Source organism: Lonchura striata, chromosome 8 (genome assembly GCF_050655825.1).
Source record: "Lonchura striata isolate lonStrDom1 chromosome 8, ASM5065582v1, whole genome shotgun sequence".
Lineage (NCBI taxonomy): Eukaryota > Metazoa > Chordata > Aves > Passeriformes > Estrildidae > Lonchura > Lonchura striata.
Genome location: NC_140710.1, coordinates 31,555,448 through 31,575,185, shown reverse-complemented (window position 1 = coordinate 31,575,185; position 19,738 = coordinate 31,555,448). Strand labels below are relative to the sequence as shown.

Below are 19,738 nucleotides of genomic sequence, written 5' to 3'. Positions count from 1 at the left end.
ACGAGCAGAATGATGTCTCAGAGCCAGTTAGAAAAGCACACGGGGCATGTTTAAACCCATGCTGCAGGGTCTGTGACTGCTGATAGCTGAAGAGAAGAAGCCAGTGCAATAGTTGAGCCATTCTCTCATATTTTACTGTTTTTCTCCTTTCAGAATTTGCAGGATGAACAGCAGCAGCCAGCTCCAGGTAGTGCTGCAGCAGGGGAGCACGTGTCCAATGTGCATGCAGGAGAGCTGCAGGGCAAAATCCAGCATTTTGAAGCTGCCAACAAGGTATTTCTTCATGAAGAGCACATCCAGTACTAGTGAGTCTGATGTGGTTAGTGTCAGAGGGTGCCTCCTGGCCTGGCTGGAGGCAGGTACCTGCACCTCTCTCCCAGCAAGGTTGTGTGATTCTCATGATTCTCAGTGCTGTTGTCTGTCAGCTTCAATTAAAAGCATTTGCTTTTTTTTTTTTTTTTTTCTGCAGCTGGGCTGCTGGGAAAAAAAATTCCAGATTTAATGTTGCAAATCATTATTTTGAAAGAACTTTCCACTTGCCTGATGAGTCTTCCAGGAGCTGGTGAAGGAGATGCACAAGGCTGTTTCCTTTTCTCTTGAATTTGCATGGGCTGAGCTTGGTGTAGGAGAGAGGGAGTCCTGGTTTAATTTCTGTTTAAATACTTGGGAAATAAACATGTATTTGAGTTCTCTTGAGGCAGACCATGTTGAGAAGGGTATGTGTTCTTAATTATGCACTTGAACTCTTAAGTTAAATTATATCCTCTGGAAAAATGCTCAGGTTAAATGTGAAAAAAAATTGGGATGGAATATTTATTTAAATCTGGGGATGGCCATAAGGTGCTGCACCTGCCTGGACTGCAGAGCTTGACAGAAATAGAAACCCAGGGCCCAGTAAATACAGTTAGAAATGTTGAAACAAGTTAGAGGGAGTGTCTCAGAGAAGAGATAAGAGGACAGGTGTATCAACGGAAGAACAACAGGAGGAAATTATGTGGCAGCTCCAGCTCCAGAAGTTGAGTCCTGAGTAAGTTCATAGGAAGAAGTGTGTCATCCAACTTTGAGAATGCCAGCAGGCAGCATGTTTAAAAATGCTAATAAGCACATGTTTAACTGCACAACATGTCCTGTGTCATGGGCTTTATGGTGAAAGCAGCAAACTCTCCTGAAACGGAGTGGGAAGTGTTCTCTTAGGGTGAAAGTGTCAAAGGCAAAGGTTTCTGAGGTTATAAACCAGCCATGGAGACTGGTGAGAGGCTCCCCTTTGATTTGCTGGCAGTGGCCAGGCTCTTTTGTGCTGAAGCCAGAACTTAATGCTAAATAAGCCACTGATTTGGTCAGTGAGTGTGTAGCTTCTTCATGCTGATATTTTTCTTTCAGATTTTTGGGAGGATTTTGGGCTGAGGCAGCCCCTTTCCTTTGGAGTAAAGAGAAACAAATGATAGAAACTGGGAGGGAGGGCTGTGGGGCAGCCTGAGTGAGACTCTCCTGGAGTATATGGGAGGCAGTATGGTGTGTGAACCCAAGCCTGGAACTTCTGCCCTGCACCTGAGGGAGCAGAAGCACTGCAATAAGTCCCGTGAAGGGCCTTTGTCTTTACTCACCAGTCTCCACCCAGCTCCAACCGTGTTTACAGACTCTAGACGTTGATCTCGATGTGGTCAGCACCAGGGCTGTATGGAGTAAGGAGTGGAGGGAGTCTTAAGGGTGTTTACATAGAGCATTAAACAGGATTAAATAAACCCAACCTATTTGTGTCTTCAGTTGTTACAGGAAAAGCTGAATGAATTGAATTTCGAATTAAAATCTGTTCAAGAAACATCACAAAGGCAAGATCGTACGATCCAGAGTCTGAATGAGGCCCTGAAGAGCAAAGAGAGTAAGGTAATAGGTTAGGGTGGACAGGGTGGTGCTCACAAAAACGCTGTGAACTGTGCTCTAGGCCTGTGGGCAGTGGCTGAAAAAGAATGCTTGAGCCACTGCTTGGCATCCTGCATCTCAGTACATTATTTCTTGCAAAGCCTCTTTCATGTGGTGCTGAGGTGTCATAATCCAGGCTGGAGGCTTGGGATGGGAGAGTTTGTGCTTGGTTTGCCACTGACTGGGCTTCCTGTGCTTGGACTCAGACAGAGGAGCTGTACCACATCATCGAAGGGCAGAATGAGACCATGGCCAAGCTGCGGGACATGTTACAGAGAAAACATCTGGGACAGCTGCAGGTATGTCCTGGAAAGCCTCAGATATATCAGGTTTTATTCTGCAGGGATCCTGGTTGTTAATCCCTCACATGAAGAGGATCTCTTGAGTTTCTCTGAACCCTGCTTTTTGCTAGGTGCCAGAGAGCCCACTGTCACCCCAGGAGCAGCAAATGTCACCGCTCGATCTTCAGAACGTACTTTTCTGCACCAAACTGGAGGTGCAGAGACTGAAGAGAGCTCAGCGCCAGAAGGAGCATCAGCTGGCTGAAGCCAAGAGAGCAACCCAGCACCTAGAGACCACGGTCCATGAGGAAGAGCAGCAGAAAGAGGCAACCTGGAAACACAATCAGGTATGACAGGCACTTAGCCTGGAAGTTTCTGGGTTTACATGACTAAGAAGCACTGATGTGGTCAATACTCTGCTCTCATTCATAATTTCTGCTGATAGCAGACTGGGTACACTTGCCTAACCCTCGTCATATGTGGCAGGGAAAATTCTCCAGCCTCCTTAGTGTCATAGCTGAGGACTAAGAACCAACAAAGACCCTTGATAGTGGCTATGTTGTCCCTTGAACATCACTGGCGGGTGCAAATGTCCCATCTCTTTTTGTGATGTTCATGTCCCCTGCTGCACAGCTTTGCTGTGATTGATTAAAGCTCTGCCTGTGGCCACAGCATGGGATTTAGATGGATGGGTACCCTGGACAATGAAATAAATTCAAACACCATGGCAGTGTGATCTGAGATGTGCAAGTTGTAGTATTGCAGATAGCTGCTCCCACAGCCTACCTTTCTACCCTTCCTCAGACTGGCCTACTGTTTATGGTTTTGTTGAGGACTGAATTCCAAGGTATGTACCTTCTCCTTGCAGGAGCTGCGTGCTGTGGTACAACAGCTGCAGGCAGAGCTGCAGGAGAAGGCTCAGCAGCTCCAGACTTTGGAGTGGGAGAAAAGCTGTGAGCTGCAGGCCCAGGAGCAGAGAGTTCAGCGTTTGACTCAGCAGCTGGCTCACAAGGAGCAGCTTCTGCAGGTGAGATGCAGAAAGACCTGAGTTGAGCATAATAAATGGAGTTCCTGATCCTGCTTTGGTATTTGGCCATGCAAAAGTCTGTCTGTAGCTTTCATGCATGTCCTTTGAAGAAATGAAGGAAGGAGAGGCTTCTGGGCCCCCAAGGTAAGAAATAAGGCACAGGTATCTGTGTACCTCAGCCCACAGCAATGCCTGGTGAGCCCTGGCAGGGGCTAGTCAGCCAGGCCCAGGTGCTGGAACTCCCACCCTTTAATGTGAAGGCTAGAGTAAGCACCGGGTGGAGGTAGTTATCCCTGTGTGCTGCTCTTGGGGATGGGGGAGATTTCTGTACTGTCACTTGTACTAGGGGATGTGTGTGTGATCTCTAGGAGTCCAGGGAGCTTCTGCAATGCCAGCAAAGCTTGGAGAAGAGCCCTGCAGCCATGAATGCCATGTTGGAGAAGCTGCAGCAGCGTGTCAGTGACAGGGATGCTGCTCTGGAGGTGAGCACATATTGTATATAATGTTTCAGCTGTCCCTGAGGCTCAGCCTTTGGCTTACCTTCAGCTCCAGGCTGATCCCAGGGGTTACCATATCTTCTGCATGCTCTTCATGGCTCATCCTTTGAGAGGGGTCCCCCTGGCAAGGCGAGCTGAAGTCTGTGGAATCCAGCCTACAGAGAGTGTTGGCTGCAGAGCCCCATCAGCCCATTCTGATGATCCCCTCTGTCACACAGCGAGCAGTAGATGAGAAGTTCTGTGCCCTGGAGAAGAAGGAGCAGGAGCTGCAACAGCTGCGCGTGTGCATGCGGGAGCGCGGCAGTGACCTGGAGAGGCTGCGCAGTGTCCTCTGCAGCAACGAGGCCACCATCCACGTGAGTGCTGGGACCTGGGCCTGCACAGCCAGCCTGGCTGTGGGGATGTGGTGTTAAACACACCTCCCTGTGAATGCTCTGGGGACAGTGTCTGCAGCTGCTTGGCTTCCTCTGGCCTTGTGTGTGGGGCAGGTTCCTGGGGCACTCTTGTTTCTGGGCTGGGCGTAGAGGACACCTGGAGCAGATGGGTGAATCTGTGTGACTCTGCTAGCAGTAGAGAGAGTATTTCCAGTTTTGCTTAATTCAGGATTAAGTTTCTATCCTTGAGCTGCTTCTGTTGTGGTACTCAGAGCCTGGAGAGCCTCCTGAAAGCCAAAACCCTGGAACTGGAGCAGGTCTCAGCAACCTGCCAAAACCTTCGCTGGCTCAAAGAGGAGATTGAGGCCAAATCTGGCAGCAGGCAGAAGGAGCAGGAGGGGATCATCCAACAGCTGCAGACCTGCCTGCATGACAGGAACAAGGAAGTGGAGGTAAGGCCTTAGCTTGGCTTCCTGAGCCTTCAGGCAGTTTGTCCGTATGGAGAGTGGTCCCAAACGAGAGGCTGCTGCCTGCCTCATCTGAAGCTGTGCTCAGCATTTGGAGGCTGGCTGCTTCTGGCACTTGAACATGCCTGTGCCTGCTGACACTGCTTGCTTAGCTACACCCAGGCTGGAGGGTCCCTGAACAACTTCCAGGCTCACTCCTTTCCTCCCCCTTGCTCAGGAGCTTACAGCAACTCTGCTGTGCAAGCTGGACCCCGGGCAGAGTGAGGTAGCAGAGGAGCTGTGCCTGCGCCTCCAGCACAAGGAGAAGATGCTGCAGGATCTCCTCAGTGACCGGAACCATCAAACCATGGAGCATGATGCTGAAATTCGGGAGCTGCTGCAGGCTCTGAGCACCAAGGAACAGCAGAGCAGAGTGAGTTTTGTGCAGTGCCACAGTAAGAGGCTGAGGTGGGTGGCACTGACTTTTGTTAAGCAAAGAGAAGCCCTGGAGTGGACTGAGAGAAATGGAGGAGTTTATTCCTCTGTACATGAGAGGTTGGTGAGCAGAGATGGGAGGGCTGCACTGGAGTGGGTGTGAGGGGCCAGGAGGAGTGACTACCAGGCTGGTTTGCAGAGCACTTGGAGTCTCCAGTGACAGATAAATACTGAGATAGTTTCCCTTAGTCTCTAAGGAAAAAGAGATCAAGACCCTATCCCTGGTCATGGCCCTATCCCTTATTTTCCCCCTCAATCAGGTGGCTGCAGAGAAGATGGCTCAGGCTTTGGCTGAAAGGAGCCATGAGGTACAACTGCTGCGCCAGCACGTGTTGGGGAAGGACCCTGTTGAGACCCAGTCAGCTGGTGCCAGGCCATTGAAGCAGGACAAACAACCCATACAAGTAAGAATCATGCACTGGGTTTCTCTGCCTCTGGGCTTGTGGCTTCAGAAGGAGCTGATTGCCACAGAAAGAAATAGGAGAGAGAAGAGCACCACAGACAATGATAGAAATGAAAGTGGGATTACTGAAAAGACTTCCTATAGGAGGAGAAGAAACTGAGGAGCAGGAATGCTGCCTGAATGTTCTGATCTTGATTTCACCAGCCTTTGTCACTCAGTGTCTCTTTTTGTTTTGATGGAGAAGTAATTTAATCCCTGGGGCATGTGAGAGTATGAAAGATATCCACCCTTTGACCTTCTAGCATTGACCTACTCCTTCCTTGGGTTGGGCTGCCTTGCTGTATTGTAATCCCCTCCCTGACACTGTCACATTCTGGAGGGGACAAGAGAGCTAAATTTAGGTGCCACTAATTCTTGGCAGAGCCTGCTGGCTGTTTGCTGTCTCTTCCACAATTGGAGTTGGTATTTTTAAAGCAGCTTTGCTAAACCCCCCTTTGAGGCTGACCACAGCTCCAAGGCTGCATATGCCATGGCTCCTACTTGAGCAGCTGTTAATGGTTTATTGGTGAGCTGACATGTTGAATGTTTTTAAGCAGCTGTAAACAGGTTTCTATTCCCAGTTCTAGAGACTTCCAGGGATGTGTTTTCCTTCCTGCATGGTCTCTTTGGGCTACATCTGAGATAAAGATGAGTGTCAGCTGAAAGATGGTCTTGTGGCAATTGAGAGAAATCTTTAATCTTTACTGTGAAGACACCTGCTGCCGGCAGCCTCCCAGTGTCAAATAAAACAAGGCCCTCTTCCCCACACATACAATTTCTGGGTGCAATTCATTTGTTCCTGCTGCCTGGCTATATCCCTTTCATTGTTTTTTCACATTTTAGAGGTATCAGCAGAACAGCCAGCAGCTTTGCTGCAGTCCTGGGGAAGCTGTGTGTTCCCCATGAAAATGCAAACCTGCAGACTTTTATGTTTTCAGGAGATAATCCAAAGAGCTTGTGGAGCTACAGCCATTGCTGGATCCCTGCAGGAAGACAGCAGCTGCAGGACAGAGGGAGGTGAGTGTGGGACAACTTCTTCTGAGGTCCCCAAATAGGACCAGGGCTTTCTGCTGTGGGGGAAACATGATTACATAAAACTGTGGAAGAGTAGAGAACTTTGAACAAGAGAATTTTGAAATAAAGCTCTGCTCTTCTGTGTGATGTCTGAGAATGGGGGTAAGGGAAAGAAAAAGGCTGCTGTTGGGTTTGAGGTGAGGTGTTCTCAAGATCTGATGCTGTCCACTGGAGAGTTTTTGACTTTGTTTCAGGCTGAGCTGAGACAAGTGTGTAACTGTTTTGGGTTTTACCTTGGGACCAGGACACGTGAACTTTGCCATGAGCAGGACAGCAGGCCTGTGATGTTGCTGCTGCTTTTGGCTGCTGTTGAAAGATCGAGTGAGGAAGAAGAGCAGTTACTGAGAAACAGTGTGATAGGAAGCACAAGCATCAGGGCCTTGTCTTGCCAGAGAGGCATTGTGTGTGATCCTGGAGTCTGAACTGGCACACGGTGTTCCTGCAGTAACCAAGGTGTGTCTTTGCAGTTACAATGTCAGCAGCAGAACTGGAGAAGGATCTTGTCAATGCCAAAGAGGAGCTGGTGCTGATGGTGAAGAAGGAAAGGGAAAGCAGGGTGAGCTTGTGATGGAGCCTGTGCTGATCTTTGCTTTTGGGAGACCTTAGTGCTGCCACTCACTGGAGGTTTTGGACCCTACTCTAGTGAGGGTACCCCCAGTGAGAAATGGGGGCAGCGTCCTGCAGGGGGTGTTGGCTTTCAGAAGTCTCTGATGGGCTTCTCTTCCCTCTGCAGCGGGAGCTCACTGCTCTCCAGTCTGTCGTGGCCACACAGGAGGAGGAGCTGCAGGTGCAGGCCTCAGATATCGAGTCCTTGACCAGAACCATCCAGATGAAAGAGGACCTCATCAAGGTGAGTTGCTGTGCTAGGCTGGGAGAGTTCCACCTGGGAAGACTGCAGAGGAGTCTCTGTCCCCTGCATCCTCAGAACAGTGTGGCTGGCTAAACCAGATGCTATTGCTGCTGGTTTGCCTACAGCTCTCTGGGTCCCTTTGGCCTGAAGGCAAAGGTCCTAAACTCCCAGACTGTTCTTATTTGGTGTTTTGCACTTTCTGTACCAAACACCCTCCTTCAAGTTCTTTAATGACAATGCACCCTTCTTGTGTCCCTTGGTTCTTACTGAGCACTCTGGTCTGTGCCTAATCCACTCTCGGTGCTTTGGCATTTTTTTCTTAGAAGACCTGGATCTTTCCAAACCATGGAAACTTCTGGCAGTTGCATTCCAGGGAGGTTTGTGAAGGCCCAGCTGTCTTTGCTACTGATCCCTTCCTCACTGAGCTCTCCTGCTGTTTGTTGGGTTTCAGGATCTGCAGATGCAGCTGGTGGATCCTGAAGAAATTCCAGCCATGGAAAGACTGACACAAGAAGTGCTGGTGCTTCGGGAGAAAGTGGCCGTAGCAGAGTCCCAAGGACAGGAGGCTACTGGAAACAGAAGGCAACAGGTAGTGTGCCAGTGGGGCAAGTGTGGGTGTGTTTGTATTTCTGCTGGCACTCAGTTATGAAGCTTTGTTTTCAGCCTTTGGATAGGCCAGGATGTGCTTGTTCTTGGAAGCTGGCTGTGTGTGGTTGTGGGAATACAGAGAAGATCAGCTTTCTTTAGTACTTATCCAAAGAGCAGAAGCTCTTGGGAGTCCAGGGATGACATGGACCACTTGGACACCAGCAAGAGAGGAAAGGGAACCCTTAGTTTGCCAGGGACAGCTAGATAACCTCGTTTGATTTTTGTCTGTGTTTAAGAGCTGCACCTTGTCTCTTATCTCCAAGCAGTTGTTACTGATGCTGGAAGGGCTGGTGGCGGAGAGGAATCGGTTAAATGAGGCTCTCCAGGCAGAGAGGCAGCTCTATGGCAGCCTGGTGAAGTTTCACACACACCCAGACAGGTAAGTGGGGCTGCCTTGGCTCTGTGCTGCCCTGCTCTGCCAGGGCAGGTGTGCCTGGTCCAGTGGGGCAATCCCTGAAGCAAGGATCATTCTGCAAGTCCTCAGAGTTTTCAGTGGGGGAAGAGGGAGTCTAGGCAAAGGATCAGCCAAATGCCTCTTTGAGAGTCCAAGTTTTAGGCTGCCTTTTTCCCTTGAAGAGGCTGCAGCAGCCAGCTTTAATGGCTCCCTAAACTTGCCCAATTGCCATGGAATTTCCACCTCTGTTCCTTGGCTTATCTTTTCCCAACTCAGTTTCTCACCCATACTTGGCCACCTTTCAGAGACTGCTTCAAATTCTCAACCAACTGTTGGGTTGATAAGGATCCCTCTAGGTGCTTATCCAGGCAGTTGCCTGTCCCCTGATTTAATCCCCTGCCCTTCACAGGGCTGCAGCCTCTGAGATATTTGAGCTACCTGATAGCAAGGGAGCACATACGTGGAGTGCTTGGGAAAGTATTGCAGAACAGCTGCCACTCTGAGGCCCCTACCACGGGCTGGGGCCTTTTTTGGGGGTGGCTGTGCTCGGGGAAGGTCGAGGTGAGGCAGGAGGTGGCTGAGCTGCCTGGGGAGCCCCGGCGCTGTGGCGGGGCCGGCAGGGGCTGCTCTGGCTGCAGCCGGTCTAACCCTCTTCCCTCCTGTGCTGCGCCGCTCAGCGCTGCGAGAGACCACGCCCTGCAGGTGGAGCTGGAAGGGGTCCACGAGCTCCGGGGACAGCTGGAAGAAGCTCTTGGAAGAAGCTTGGAGTGTTTGAGCAGGCTGGAGACACAGGGCGCCATAGGAGGTGGGGAACAGGAGCGTGTGAGAGTCCTACCCCAGCATGCCTTCTGAGCACTGGCGCTCGCCCGCCTGCCACGGAAACGGTTCACTAACCTGTCTCACTGACTGAGCTTTGGTACTTAGTGATGGTACGATAGCACTGGTGCAAGGCTTCTTTTTTTTGTTTTATTTTTGAGCTGCTTTGGAAACGGCGATCAGTGCAATCCACCTGTGTCTCGTGTATGTTCCCGTCTGACCCACCCTGGTGGCCACTGATGTATTTGCACATTCAGATCATTCCATTTTAGTTATTCCCCTCTATCTCCCTTCTCTTCCCACCACCATGGGCCAAATAAAGATTCCCTATCTCTGAAGGAAACACCAGATGTTTTCTATCATCTCCCAAGTGCATGAGTGTGAGTTTTTGTGTTCCCTCACCATTTTTCTTACCCAGTGAACCCACCCCTTGAGTTGATGGTGGCTGGCCCAAAGAGAGACAGTGTATGTGGAAAAGTGTGTTCCAGAGATGGAGAATTCAAGACCTGGGGAACACTTGCTTGGGCCTTTTACACAACACTTGAGTGTAGAACCAGCAATTCAGTTTTTGCTTAAACCAAATCCTACTCCAGGGTTGATGGTTTTACTGACTGGCATTTTTTTTCCTAATTTTAAGTTGTTTCAATCTAACTTGCGAGTGCCTTCATGGGAGAGTTTCCTCTTCTATTTGACAGATGGTCTGGGGAGACTGAGACCTGTCTCTGCTCCCAGGGTTTGGGCTGGGTCTGCTCCCTTACTTGAATGGGTACATATCCCTTACATGCTCTACATGCCACTTGGGCCATGGACAGGACCCTGTTTCTGAGATGCTGGGTCTGTCCCACTCTGTGCCACTGCATATCTTTTCCAGGCCCTCTTCCACCTTCTCTGGGAATGAGGGAGCTCGTGTGAAAGCTGAAAAACACTAGGAACAACACTCCAATGACCAGGGCTTCACATGCACAGTGGGCTGTGGATTTGCTGTCTTGTACTCAATCACTTCCCAAAATGGCAGGAGCAAATTTTGCACCTCTGAGCATCTGTTTGTGCTTGCTGGGGAGGCCGAGCTAGGGGCAGGTGGAGCAGAAGAGCTCTGTGGTGCTGGGCTGCACACCTGGACTGAGACTGCTCTTCTGCGTGGCTCCTTGCAACTGCTTCAGCTGGCACCGCCTGTGCCGTGCCTTGTGCTGCCCTGAGGGCTTCTCCTCCCTGTGCCCCGCGGGTGGGAGGCAGCAGAGCTCCCCTTTGCACGCAGCAGGTCAGCACTGCCCCTCTGCTGTGGCCCCAGCAGTTCCCCTGTGGCTTGAAGGGACACAGCTGGGAGCTGCTGGGCAGCTCTGGACTTCGTTAGCTTTTCCTTTCTTGTGTTTCATCTCATTCCCTTCTCACTTCTCCGTGTAGCACCATCTTCTCTTCATCCTTTTGCTTCTCACTTTGTAGAAGCCTTTGTGTCCCTGTTCTTACCTTTCCATTTTCCCTCTGCCATCGTGGCACTGATGCCCAGCTTGCTCCTGGTCCCTTGGGTACCATGGAGCCCAGGACCCAGCCCAGACTCATTGGCATGGCCTGAGAGGAATCTTGGCTGGTGCATCTCCCTTCTCCACCTGTGTCTGTTTTGCTGTAGATGTGTCTCTGTTTGCATCACTGCTGTGAGGTGCCCCTTAAGGGGTGGTGTTACCCTAGGCTCAGGTGCCCCAGCTTTTCTGGCCTGTTCTTTAAAGCCTCCTCTTATCCCTGATGGTCCTGAGCATTCCTTGCCTGAGCTCACACTCTGTCCAGCTGTGCAGTGCTTTGTGCTGTCTCCTAGCTCTTTGTGGACTCTCTGAACTTCCCCAAGAACCTTGCTTCCTGTCCCTTGTTCCCAGCAATGTGAAGGCTCCTGTGCAACCCGAGTGTCCCGTGCTCCTGGGCTGGGCACAATTTGCAAGCATGTAACTAATTCTCTGTGCCTTCGGGCTGGGCTGAAAGCAGGAGGAGTCTGTGGAAAAGCAGAGCTTGGCTGCTCCTCTTGTCTCCTGTGCTGGTGGCACACACGGAGCCGAGCAGCCTGGTGTGCTCCTGCTGTGGTGGGGGGTTCAGGCACGCAGTGACCACCAGCCTGGGCACAGCTGCCCTGTGTGCACACATCTCTGCTCCGCAGCCGCTTCCATGTTCTGCCCCTTGGTTTTAGTTGGTTTGGGGGTCTGTTTTCCGTGAGAATTGTGCTCCCTTTTACTCCCCAGCCCCAGAGCACTGGGAGCCTTGTGGAGCTGTGGGCAGTGGTGGGAAGTGGGATGCTGTGCCCTGGCACAAGAGCTGCTTCTCCCATGTTCCCAGAGCAGCTGTGTGTCACCCTGCTGTGGTGCCTCAGCCACGGTGACCCACCTTGAGAGCCTTGTGGCCCTCAGCCCCCAGCAAAGTCTGCGGCCGATGGTTTGCATGCCCTCACCCTTCCGGGCCCCGCAGGCACTGCTGTCGCCCTGGCTGCTTCAACAACCAGCAGGTTCTGTCCCTGGGGCTGTGCTTTGTGCTCCTGTGCCACCTACAGGAGCTGCTTCCCTGCGCTGCTGCTGTCGCCGAGCGATGCACATTCACAAGGAACAGCATTTCTCCTTGTGTGACAGTGATGGTTGGCCTTGCTCCCTGGGGCAGTGATGGCTCTGTGCTCCCTGGGACACGGCTGCTTCCGTGGCCAGGCTCCACCGTGCACGGTGATGTCTGCCCAGGTTCAGCAGTGAGGTGCCCCACATTTTTGATGCCTCATGGCACATGTGGGTCTCACGGGTGTGTCCCCATCTATGAGCACAATGCAAATGCCCGCCCTGCTCAAGGTGCATTCCTGATGGTCCTTGGCCGTTCTTCCTGGGACCCAGATGCATCCCTGATGGCTTCCCCTTCAGCAGTGATGCTTGGCATCTTTCCTGACAGCATCTCTCTGTGTTTCCCTGCTCTGTATTCTGCCTTGCCTGGCAGTTCCACTGTAGATAGTGATGGATTTGGCCGCAGGCAAAGCATTTACCTCTCCTTTGGTGCACAGGCAGCTGTGCAACCTGGCCCTTCACAGCCCTAGGGATAGTCTTGGGCCCTAAGCATCTCTCCCCCTGGGGAGAGGAGAGACTGGGGATACAGCCATCTCCCAGCTGCAGACATGGGGTTCGAGTCCTCACCCAGGGTTTGGCACCAAAGGAACAGGAGCAGAGCTGTGTGCAAGCACAAGAGCATGACCCCAGCTGCACCCAAGCTCCCCATACAGATGCAGGGATACAAGTGTCCCTTCAGCTCTGCAAAGGCAGCACAGGGCTTGCAGGGAGCCCAGGCCATGCTGACAGCACGGCTTGGGCGCTGTGGGGAGGGTGGCTGCTCCTGAGCTGCCCCTGCCTGGGCAGGTGATGGTGGGGTGTGCACCCCAATCGTCCCACTGGCTTGGGGCAGTCCAGCGGGGCTGCCCAAGTCCCCTGCCCAAGCTTGTGCTGCTGCTGCCAGCTGTGGCTTGTGAAGCAGCTGCAGGGTGGGTGCTGTGTGTGCCTGTCAGGGCAGCAAGCAAAGGTGTGGATGGGGCAGGAGCCATTGCTGTGCTCCCATCCCCGGGGCTGTCCCCTCCCTCAGTGATGGGCCAGCACGGGGTCCAGTGTGCAGGGAGGGGGTGGCAGCACCCAGGGGCAGCAGGGAGAGCTCGGGCTAGCCGGGAGTATCCCAGTACCAGGTGTGTAGGAGAGCAGCCACCTGCCCTGGAGCTGCCCGCAGTGACCATGGGGACCAGCAGGCAGAAGGGGACAGGCAGTGCTGCCAGTGCTGCTGCTCTGAGCGCCTTGTGTGCTGTGCTGTCCCCTAGGTCAGGCCGCAGGTCCGCACAGCGATGCCAGCACCAACTTCACCGACAGCATGAAGGAGCAGGCAGCCCGTGGCTTGGCAACCCAGCAGGTGAGTCGGCGCAGCGCCGCGCCGGGAGCAGGGGTGGCGGAGCTGGGCATTGCGCCAGCGCCAAACGGCGTCCTTGGGAAACGTCCCTGTCACCCTCTGTCTTTGTGCCTCTAGAGCAACCCCCGGGCCCGCAGGGAGAACGGGGGCACCGAAAGGAGCACGGCAGCCCCCGTGCGCGAACGGGAGCTGCGGGCCGAGCAGGAGCTGCGGGAGCTGAAGGCGCAGCTGGAGGAAGCCGGCTTCTCCTCTGTCTCCCACATCAGGCAAGAGCTCCGGGGCTCTGGAGCCAGGGGTGGCAGTGGCCGCAGGGGACACCCTGTATCCCGGCCTCTGCCTGTCCTTTACTGTGCCTTGTGCCCCCAGGAAGGCGATGCTGAGCCTGTGCCTGGAAAACGCGGAGCTGAAAGAGCGGATGGGTGAAGCCACATCGCTGCTGGAGAGCGGGGAGCAGGAGGAGCCTGGGCTGGGCAGCCCTCTGGCCCCTGAGCCCCGGAGGCTGCAGCGGAAGAGCCGCGGGTCCCTTGGGGACCGCCCGGCCGGAGGCAGCGGGGATGGCCAAGGGCTCCCAGCAGAGAGGGGGACCGTGCCCACCAAACGCCCAGCGCTGGAGGCTCGGGCCCAGGATGACATGCCCAAGAGACCCTGCCCTGGCAGCCCGGGTGGAGGGGACGGGAGCCATGTAAGTGCACAGGGAGCCAGGATGGAGATGAAAATAGAGGTGGGGACGAGGGTGGAAATGGGGAGCTGACAGCCCATCTTCCCTCCGGCAGGTGGAGGGCTCGGTTCCCGGCGGGGGCTGGCCAGGGCTGGGTGCAGAGCTGCGCTCCCAGGTGGCACAGGGCCAAAGGCAGTGCCAGGAGCTGCAGGACAAGCTTGCTGCCTCCGAGGCCACAGTGCGGGCACAAGCTGAGCAGCTGGAGAAATACCACGTCCTGCTCCGTGAGTTAAAAGTCAGGGTGGGGTGGGGGTGTGGGTGTGTTGTGAGCCATGTGCACGGCGCAGGGGTGGTGAATCCTGCCTGGGGGGCCCTGAGCTGATGGTGCTGCCCAGCAGGTGAACCTCAGACACAGCAGCTCAGCAAGCAAGTGCAGGTGGACTTCCAGGACCTGGGCTATGAGACCTGTGGGCGCAGTGAGACCGAGGCTGACCGTGACGAGACCACCAGCCCTGGTAAGGAGGGCCAGGGTTCCAGGGATCCCTGTGCTCTGCCCCCCTGGTGTAGAGAAGCGACACACTGTGCTCTCTGCAGAGTGCGAGGAGCCAGATGTGTTCAGTGAGACCAGCCTGGGTGAGGAGCTGGGGTCCCTGTGCCAGCCAGGGATGTCCAGAGTGGGCAAAACTGCCCGGAAAACCATGGCCCTGGAGGATGTGGAGGCCCTGCACCAGCACATCCAGGACCTCAAGGCCCAGCTGCTCAATGCCAACAAGGTGATCCAGAGCCTGCAGCGCCGTGCCCGCTCCATCTCTGTCACCAGTGGCTACACCTCGGGTGCTGAGCGGCCCCTGCCGGCTCCCAAGGTCCTCGCGTCCCCAGCCCACAGCCTGACGGACGAGGACGAGGGCTGGCAGTCGGATGGCCGCGGCACGCTGTGCCCACCCGCCCTGCGGGCACACCGCGACCTGCAGAGCCTGGTGCACCGCGTCGCCCTGCTGGAGGCACAGCTGCCCCTGGCCAAGCATGGAGCCACCTTGCCCAAGGAGCTGCACTCTGCCACTTGGCCGGGGTATGGCCCTGGGGGCTGGGGGCAGATGGAGAGATACAGGGATTTCCAGGAGTTGCCCGAGGCTGGTGGCTCTTTGCTGCATGGTTTCCCTGCAGGCAGGCTCCTGGGGTGTTGGTGCGGCGGGGCAGAGTCCCAGCAGTGGATGATGCAAAGGCTCCCTGCACAGCACTTCATAAGCACTTCATACCTGCTGTGTTCTCAGCGAGTCTGGCTGCCCTGTGAACACCCTGCTTGCCCATCTCTCCTAGGAAATACAACTCTTTGATCCAGGCCCAGGCTCGGGAGCTGTCCCACTTGCGGCAGATGCTGCGGGAGGGCCGCGGGGTGAGCCACAGCCTGGCCCAGCACCTGCGGGACGCCCTGCGCTCCTTCGAGGACCTCCTTCGGGGCACTGACATCGACTACTACCTGGGCCAGGGCTTTCGGGAGCAGCTGGCCCAGGGCAGGAACCTGGCTGAGAAGCTCAGCGACAAGCTGGGCATCAGTAAGCACCTCTAGGGGGGTCGTGGGGCTGAATGTCATAGGTGTGCGATGGGTCAGGAGGGGATGCTTTGATGGGTGAAAAGCAGGAGATACTCTGACATCATGTGCTGTGTGGGATACCTGCATCGGTTTGTCCTGTCCTGCTGTGGCTCTGTGTAGGACCAGGTGTCCGGGGGCACGGAGGCACTGACTGGCTCTTCTCTGGCTTGCTTTTTCAGATCAACAAGACAGGGAGGATAAAACCAGTCATGAACTCCTGGCACAGAGGTACCCATTCCCAAGGAAGGGTTTGTGGGAGTGTTTGGCACGGGCATCTTGAGGCCTATCACTGCTCTTGGGGTGGGGGCCCAGGGTGGCCTTGGGGTCTCTGCCTCAGGTGGATATCATGGGGCTGCCTCTACTCTGGGGATGGCAAGCCCCATGGGCACTCCGTATCTCTGAGCAGCCTTGCATCACTAGTGGGAGATGGCATGTGGGGCATCATGTAGGAAAGAGCTGTGGGATGGAGGTCAGACCTGGTGATGGGCCACCTCTGCAGGCTCAGCAGGAAGCTCCAGGAGAAGGAGAAGGTGATTGAGAGCCTGGAGGTGAAGCTGCAGGAGCGCTCTGAGTCCCCAGGTAGCAGCTGCCCGCCCTCGGAGTCATCCCACTCCACCAGCAGCTCATCCTTCACCTCCGAGGGGCTGGAGCCCTGCTCCGATGGGGATGCGGCCAGCGAGTACAGCCAGTGCCAGGAGGAGCCCGCCCAACATGCAGGTACTGCAGGCTGACCAGGAGCCACAACTGCAGTGCCTCTGCTCACAGGGACTTGGCTTCTCGGGGTGTGCCATGGTCCCCAGAGCACCAGGAGAAGGGGTCTCTGCCAGCCTGAGTCAGAGCCACTGTAACACCTCTCTCCATCTCCCTCCTGTCTCTAGGCCTTCACTTTGACTCCTTGTCCAAACCCGTTAGTGCCCCCCTGCCTGCCCTGGCCCCCGGGCTGTCCCCCTTCCTCCCTGCCGGGCCCCCTCCTCCTGCGGCCCCGCCACTCCTGGGCTGCTGCGGGAATTCTGTCTGCTCCCTGGCTGAGGCACAGCAGGAACTGCAGGTGCTCCGGAGGCAACTGGGAGAAAGTGAGCACACTGCCTCTTGGCTTGGGTTTGGTCCTGCCTGCCCTGCATGCTGTGCTGTGACACATCATCCCCCACCCTCTCTCACCTGCATGTCCTGCCCTTGATCTTCTCCTTCTCAGGGCTGTGGCTTTGAGGTTGGATCCCACTGCTCTGGCTGGGGAACATGTGTCTTTCATGTAGAGAGGACCTGGTGGGTTGGAGGGACCCATCCAGAGACAGCATTAGCCCTAGATGTAGACACTGGCATATTCTGGGTCTTCTAGGAAAAGGCTGATTTAGTAAGGTGTTGTGTAGGAGTGGGGCTGAGACCCTCCACCTTGTGTCATGTAGTCATCAAATCCTGGGAGATCCCCTGCTCCTCAGGGAGAATAGGCTTGACTGGGGCAGGAGGTCAGTGATAGGGGACACTGGATCGCACTGTTGAGCAGAGCAAGAAGGGGGGAAAAAGCAGATGGAGGGAGTGTGTTGCCCCATTCTTCCTACCTGCTCATTGTCCTTCTCCTCCTCCCCACTTTGTCCTGTGTGTGCAGGTGTGACGCTGCCCATGGCACCAGCAAAGCCCACAGTCCCGCTGGGCCCCTTTGGAGAGGGCAGCAAAGCCCCAGCATCGTTCTGCCACCACGGAGCCCTGCAGGGCCCGGCCGAGCTGCCCGGGGCCTCCGGCACCCGCAGCCTCTGGGACGTGCCCCCGCCCGGCCAGCCGCTCTATGGGGCCCTGCCACCAGGGCACCTCTCTGGCCAGAAGCTGACAGGTATGGTCCACGCTGGAGAGCACAGGGGCATCCATCCCACCCACCTGTGGGGCACCACGACAGCTGTGGGACAGGGCTCTGCTATGGAGAGAGGCAGGTGCAGCCTTTCCTGCCCTGAGCTGTGTCCCTGGCTGTGGCAGGGGCAGACCTGCTGGAGGAACACCTGCTGGAGATCCGTAGCCTGCGCCAGCGCCTGGAGGAGTCCATCTGCACCAACGACCGGCTCCGGGAGCAGCTGGAGCGCCGCCTGGCCTCCACCGGCAAGGCCAGCGGTACGGCGTGTACGGCGTAGGGGCCGGGCCTCTGCACATCCCTCTGCTCACCCCGAGCACAGCCGGGCACTGGGGAGAGACTCAGCACTGTCCCCTCCACAGGATTGCCCAGTGATGTCTATGGCCAGACACCGGAGCTGGGGCTGCAGCTGAGCAGGGAGAACCAGGCTCTGCATGAGGAAAACCAGACCCTGCGACTCCAACGTGACCACCTCTCCCAAGGTAGGGCTGGGCTGGCGTCCTGGGGCTGAGTCCCAGAGAGCACTGGCTGAGTGGGGTGGTGGTGACACCTCCGTGCTCTCTGTCCCCAGAGCTGGCACGGGTGCAGGAGGCACTCATGGCTGCCTGCTCCCGGGCACGGGAGGCTGAAGCAGAGCTGGGCCAGAGGCGTGGGAAGCAGCGGAGGCTGGCGGAGGAGCTCTCCGAGTGCCAAGAGAGTGTCCGGCAGCTCCGGGATGAGCGGCGCTCTCTGCAGGAGGACAAGAACAGGTAAGGTTAGGGGTGTGGTAGCCTTGGGGCCACAGGACTGGGAGGGCTAGCTGGCACCCATGTGTCACCTCTGCAGGCTGCAGCACTCAGTGACACTCCTGCAGCAGCAGAGTGAGGAGCAGCGCCTGCTCCTGCAGACCCTACGCGCAGAGCTGCACGTCTACGAGAGCCTCCCTGGCCCCTCTGCTGAGACACGAGCAGGTATGGCACCCATGCACGGCATCCCTGCCCCACTCCTGCCCTTGGGGTGCCTGGCCTCTCTGCAACCCTTGGGTGGTCCCAGACACTCCTCTGGGGCAGCAGATGGCACACAGTGGCCCTGCTGGCAGGACCCCAGCAGCCCCAGGCACGGAGCCACATCTGTGTAGGGGCTCAGACGTTTCTTGTTCCAGGCTGCTTCCCATCTCCTCCAGTGCGCGATGTGGGCACTAACTCAGCAGCTCCCCTTCTCTCCCCACTGCCCTCCAGCATGTCAGTGCTCCGACGGATGGACGGTGGGTTCTGCTGAACTTGTGGCAGCACCCTTGCTGAGCAAGACTGGAGAGCTCAGAGCAGAGTCAAGTGCCCGGGATGGGACAGGGTGGGTCACGAGGGGAGTGGGCAGTGGTCCTCACCTAACCCACCTTGCTCCACAGAGCCACGTGGGGCAGACGCGCTGCTGAGGAAGAGTGAGGGACTGACAGGGGCTCACGTTGTTGGCCGTCTGGACACGTACCGAGCCCTGGAGCAGCACATCGTGGAGGGAAAGGCCTTGGCCCGGGAGCTGATGTGTCTCACACGCCCAGCACTCGGGCTGCCCAACTGCCCGCTCCCGGGAAAGGAGGTAAAGCGTGGGCAGGACGGGGCAGGCAGCAGCTGGGGGCCAGGCCCTCAGCACACCGTGCATTACGTGGCTCCCGAGCCCAGAACCGGCCCCGAGGGCTGCAGAGGCAGCTGGAGGCAGGGAGCCTCCAGCCCAGAGCACGGTGACTCCGCGGGTGCAGCGGGATGGGGGTGCCCCAGCAGCACCTGCTCCCGCACCCTTCTCCCGCAGGCCCTGGGACGGACAGGCACGGGGCGGGGGCATCTGTGGGGCAGCGCCAGCACCCTGCACGGCATCCTGGAGGAGTGCGTGTCTCTCCTCGCTGCCTTCTGGAGCACCGTGCTGCCCGTGAGCCCTGCCCAGCACCAGGGCAAGGTGAGCAGGGGCTGGGGGCCGGCAGGGCACTGGTCTGGGTGCTCACTGCTCATCACCCTCCTCTGTCCCAGGAGCAGGTGCTCCAGGGCGAGATCGTGGCGCTGCGGGCCCGGCTCTCCGAGAGGGAGGACGCTCTGCAGAGCACGGCCAGGCGGCTGCGCAGCACAGCCCAGCTCAAGGACAGCATGGAGCAGTTCATTGTCAGCCATCGTACGTGCTCTGGTGGCACAGCCAAGCTGGCCTGCTCCTCACATGCCCGACGTGGTGCCGCAGCACAGGGACCTCACTGACCCCATCTCTCTCTCTCCTGCAGTGACCAGGACCCACAGTGTTCTGCGCAAGGCCAGGACAAACCTGGAGGTGAGTTTGCCTTGATGGCCAGGGTGGGTGTCCTGGTCCGATGCCCTGGGGATGGACATGGATGGCACACGATGGCTGTCGTGGAGTGCTGAGGGCTAGCTGGGTGAAGTGTGTGTGGGACACAGGGATCCATTTTCCTTTTCTGTCCTCAGCTAGCATGCGCATGTCCCCAGGGTACAGTAGTGCTCTTCCTTATTGCCCCATG

General features: G+C 56.2%; 1 protein-coding gene across 14 annotated transcripts in view; it reads left to right on the top strand.

Moving 5' to 3' along the window:
* The window catches only part of PDE4DIP (phosphodiesterase 4D interacting protein), a 36,226-nt gene that overhangs the window by 15,901 nt on the left and 587 nt on the right, over positions 1 to 19,738 (top strand). For 3 of the 14 annotated variants that reach the window (XM_085586866.1, XM_085586871.1, XM_085586861.1), the window contains 35 exons: positions 154 to 273; positions 1,765 to 1,884; positions 2,127 to 2,219; positions 2,333 to 2,548; positions 3,070 to 3,228; positions 3,597 to 3,710; positions 3,944 to 4,081; positions 4,372 to 4,551; positions 4,784 to 4,978; positions 5,301 to 5,444; positions 6,421 to 6,499; positions 7,024 to 7,112; positions 7,290 to 7,406; positions 7,858 to 7,995; positions 8,321 to 8,433; positions 9,126 to 9,253; positions 13,076 to 13,164; positions 13,279 to 13,427; positions 13,528 to 13,843; positions 13,935 to 14,103; positions 14,218 to 14,334; positions 14,414 to 14,888; positions 15,137 to 15,373; positions 15,588 to 15,638; positions 15,910 to 16,127; positions 16,289 to 16,483; positions 17,014 to 17,235; positions 17,376 to 17,507; positions 17,610 to 17,729; positions 17,819 to 17,996; positions 18,073 to 18,197; positions 18,389 to 18,490; positions 18,632 to 19,173; positions 19,245 to 19,383; positions 19,487 to 19,533. In XM_085586866.1, coding sequence (XP_085442992.1) covers positions 154 to 273; positions 1,765 to 1,884; positions 2,127 to 2,219; positions 2,333 to 2,548; positions 3,070 to 3,228; positions 3,597 to 3,710; positions 3,944 to 4,081; positions 4,372 to 4,551; positions 4,784 to 4,978; positions 5,301 to 5,444; positions 6,421 to 6,499; positions 7,024 to 7,112; positions 7,290 to 7,406; positions 7,858 to 7,995; positions 8,321 to 8,433; positions 9,126 to 9,253; positions 13,076 to 13,164; positions 13,279 to 13,427; positions 13,528 to 13,843; positions 13,935 to 14,103; positions 14,218 to 14,334; positions 14,414 to 14,888; positions 15,137 to 15,373; positions 15,588 to 15,638; positions 15,910 to 16,127; positions 16,289 to 16,483; positions 17,014 to 17,235; positions 17,376 to 17,507; positions 17,610 to 17,729; positions 17,819 to 17,996; positions 18,073 to 18,197; positions 18,389 to 18,490; positions 18,632 to 19,173; positions 19,245 to 19,383; positions 19,487 to 19,533 — 5,766 coding nt within the window. Of the gene's footprint in view, positions 1 to 153; positions 274 to 1,764; positions 1,885 to 2,126; positions 2,220 to 2,332; positions 2,549 to 3,069; positions 3,229 to 3,596; positions 3,711 to 3,943; positions 4,082 to 4,371; positions 4,552 to 4,783; positions 4,979 to 5,300; positions 5,445 to 6,420; positions 6,500 to 7,023; positions 7,113 to 7,289; positions 7,407 to 7,857; positions 7,996 to 8,317; positions 8,434 to 9,125; positions 9,254 to 13,075; positions 13,165 to 13,278; positions 13,428 to 13,527; positions 13,844 to 13,934; positions 14,104 to 14,217; positions 14,335 to 14,413; positions 14,889 to 15,136; positions 15,374 to 15,587; positions 15,639 to 15,909; positions 16,128 to 16,288; positions 16,484 to 17,013; positions 17,236 to 17,375; positions 17,508 to 17,609; positions 17,730 to 17,818; positions 17,997 to 18,072; positions 18,198 to 18,388; positions 18,491 to 18,631; positions 19,174 to 19,244; positions 19,384 to 19,486; positions 19,534 to 19,738 lie in introns of all 14 variants that reach the window. The other 11 variants (XM_085586872.1, XM_085586870.1, XM_085586860.1 and 8 more) reach the window with 9 other exon arrangements.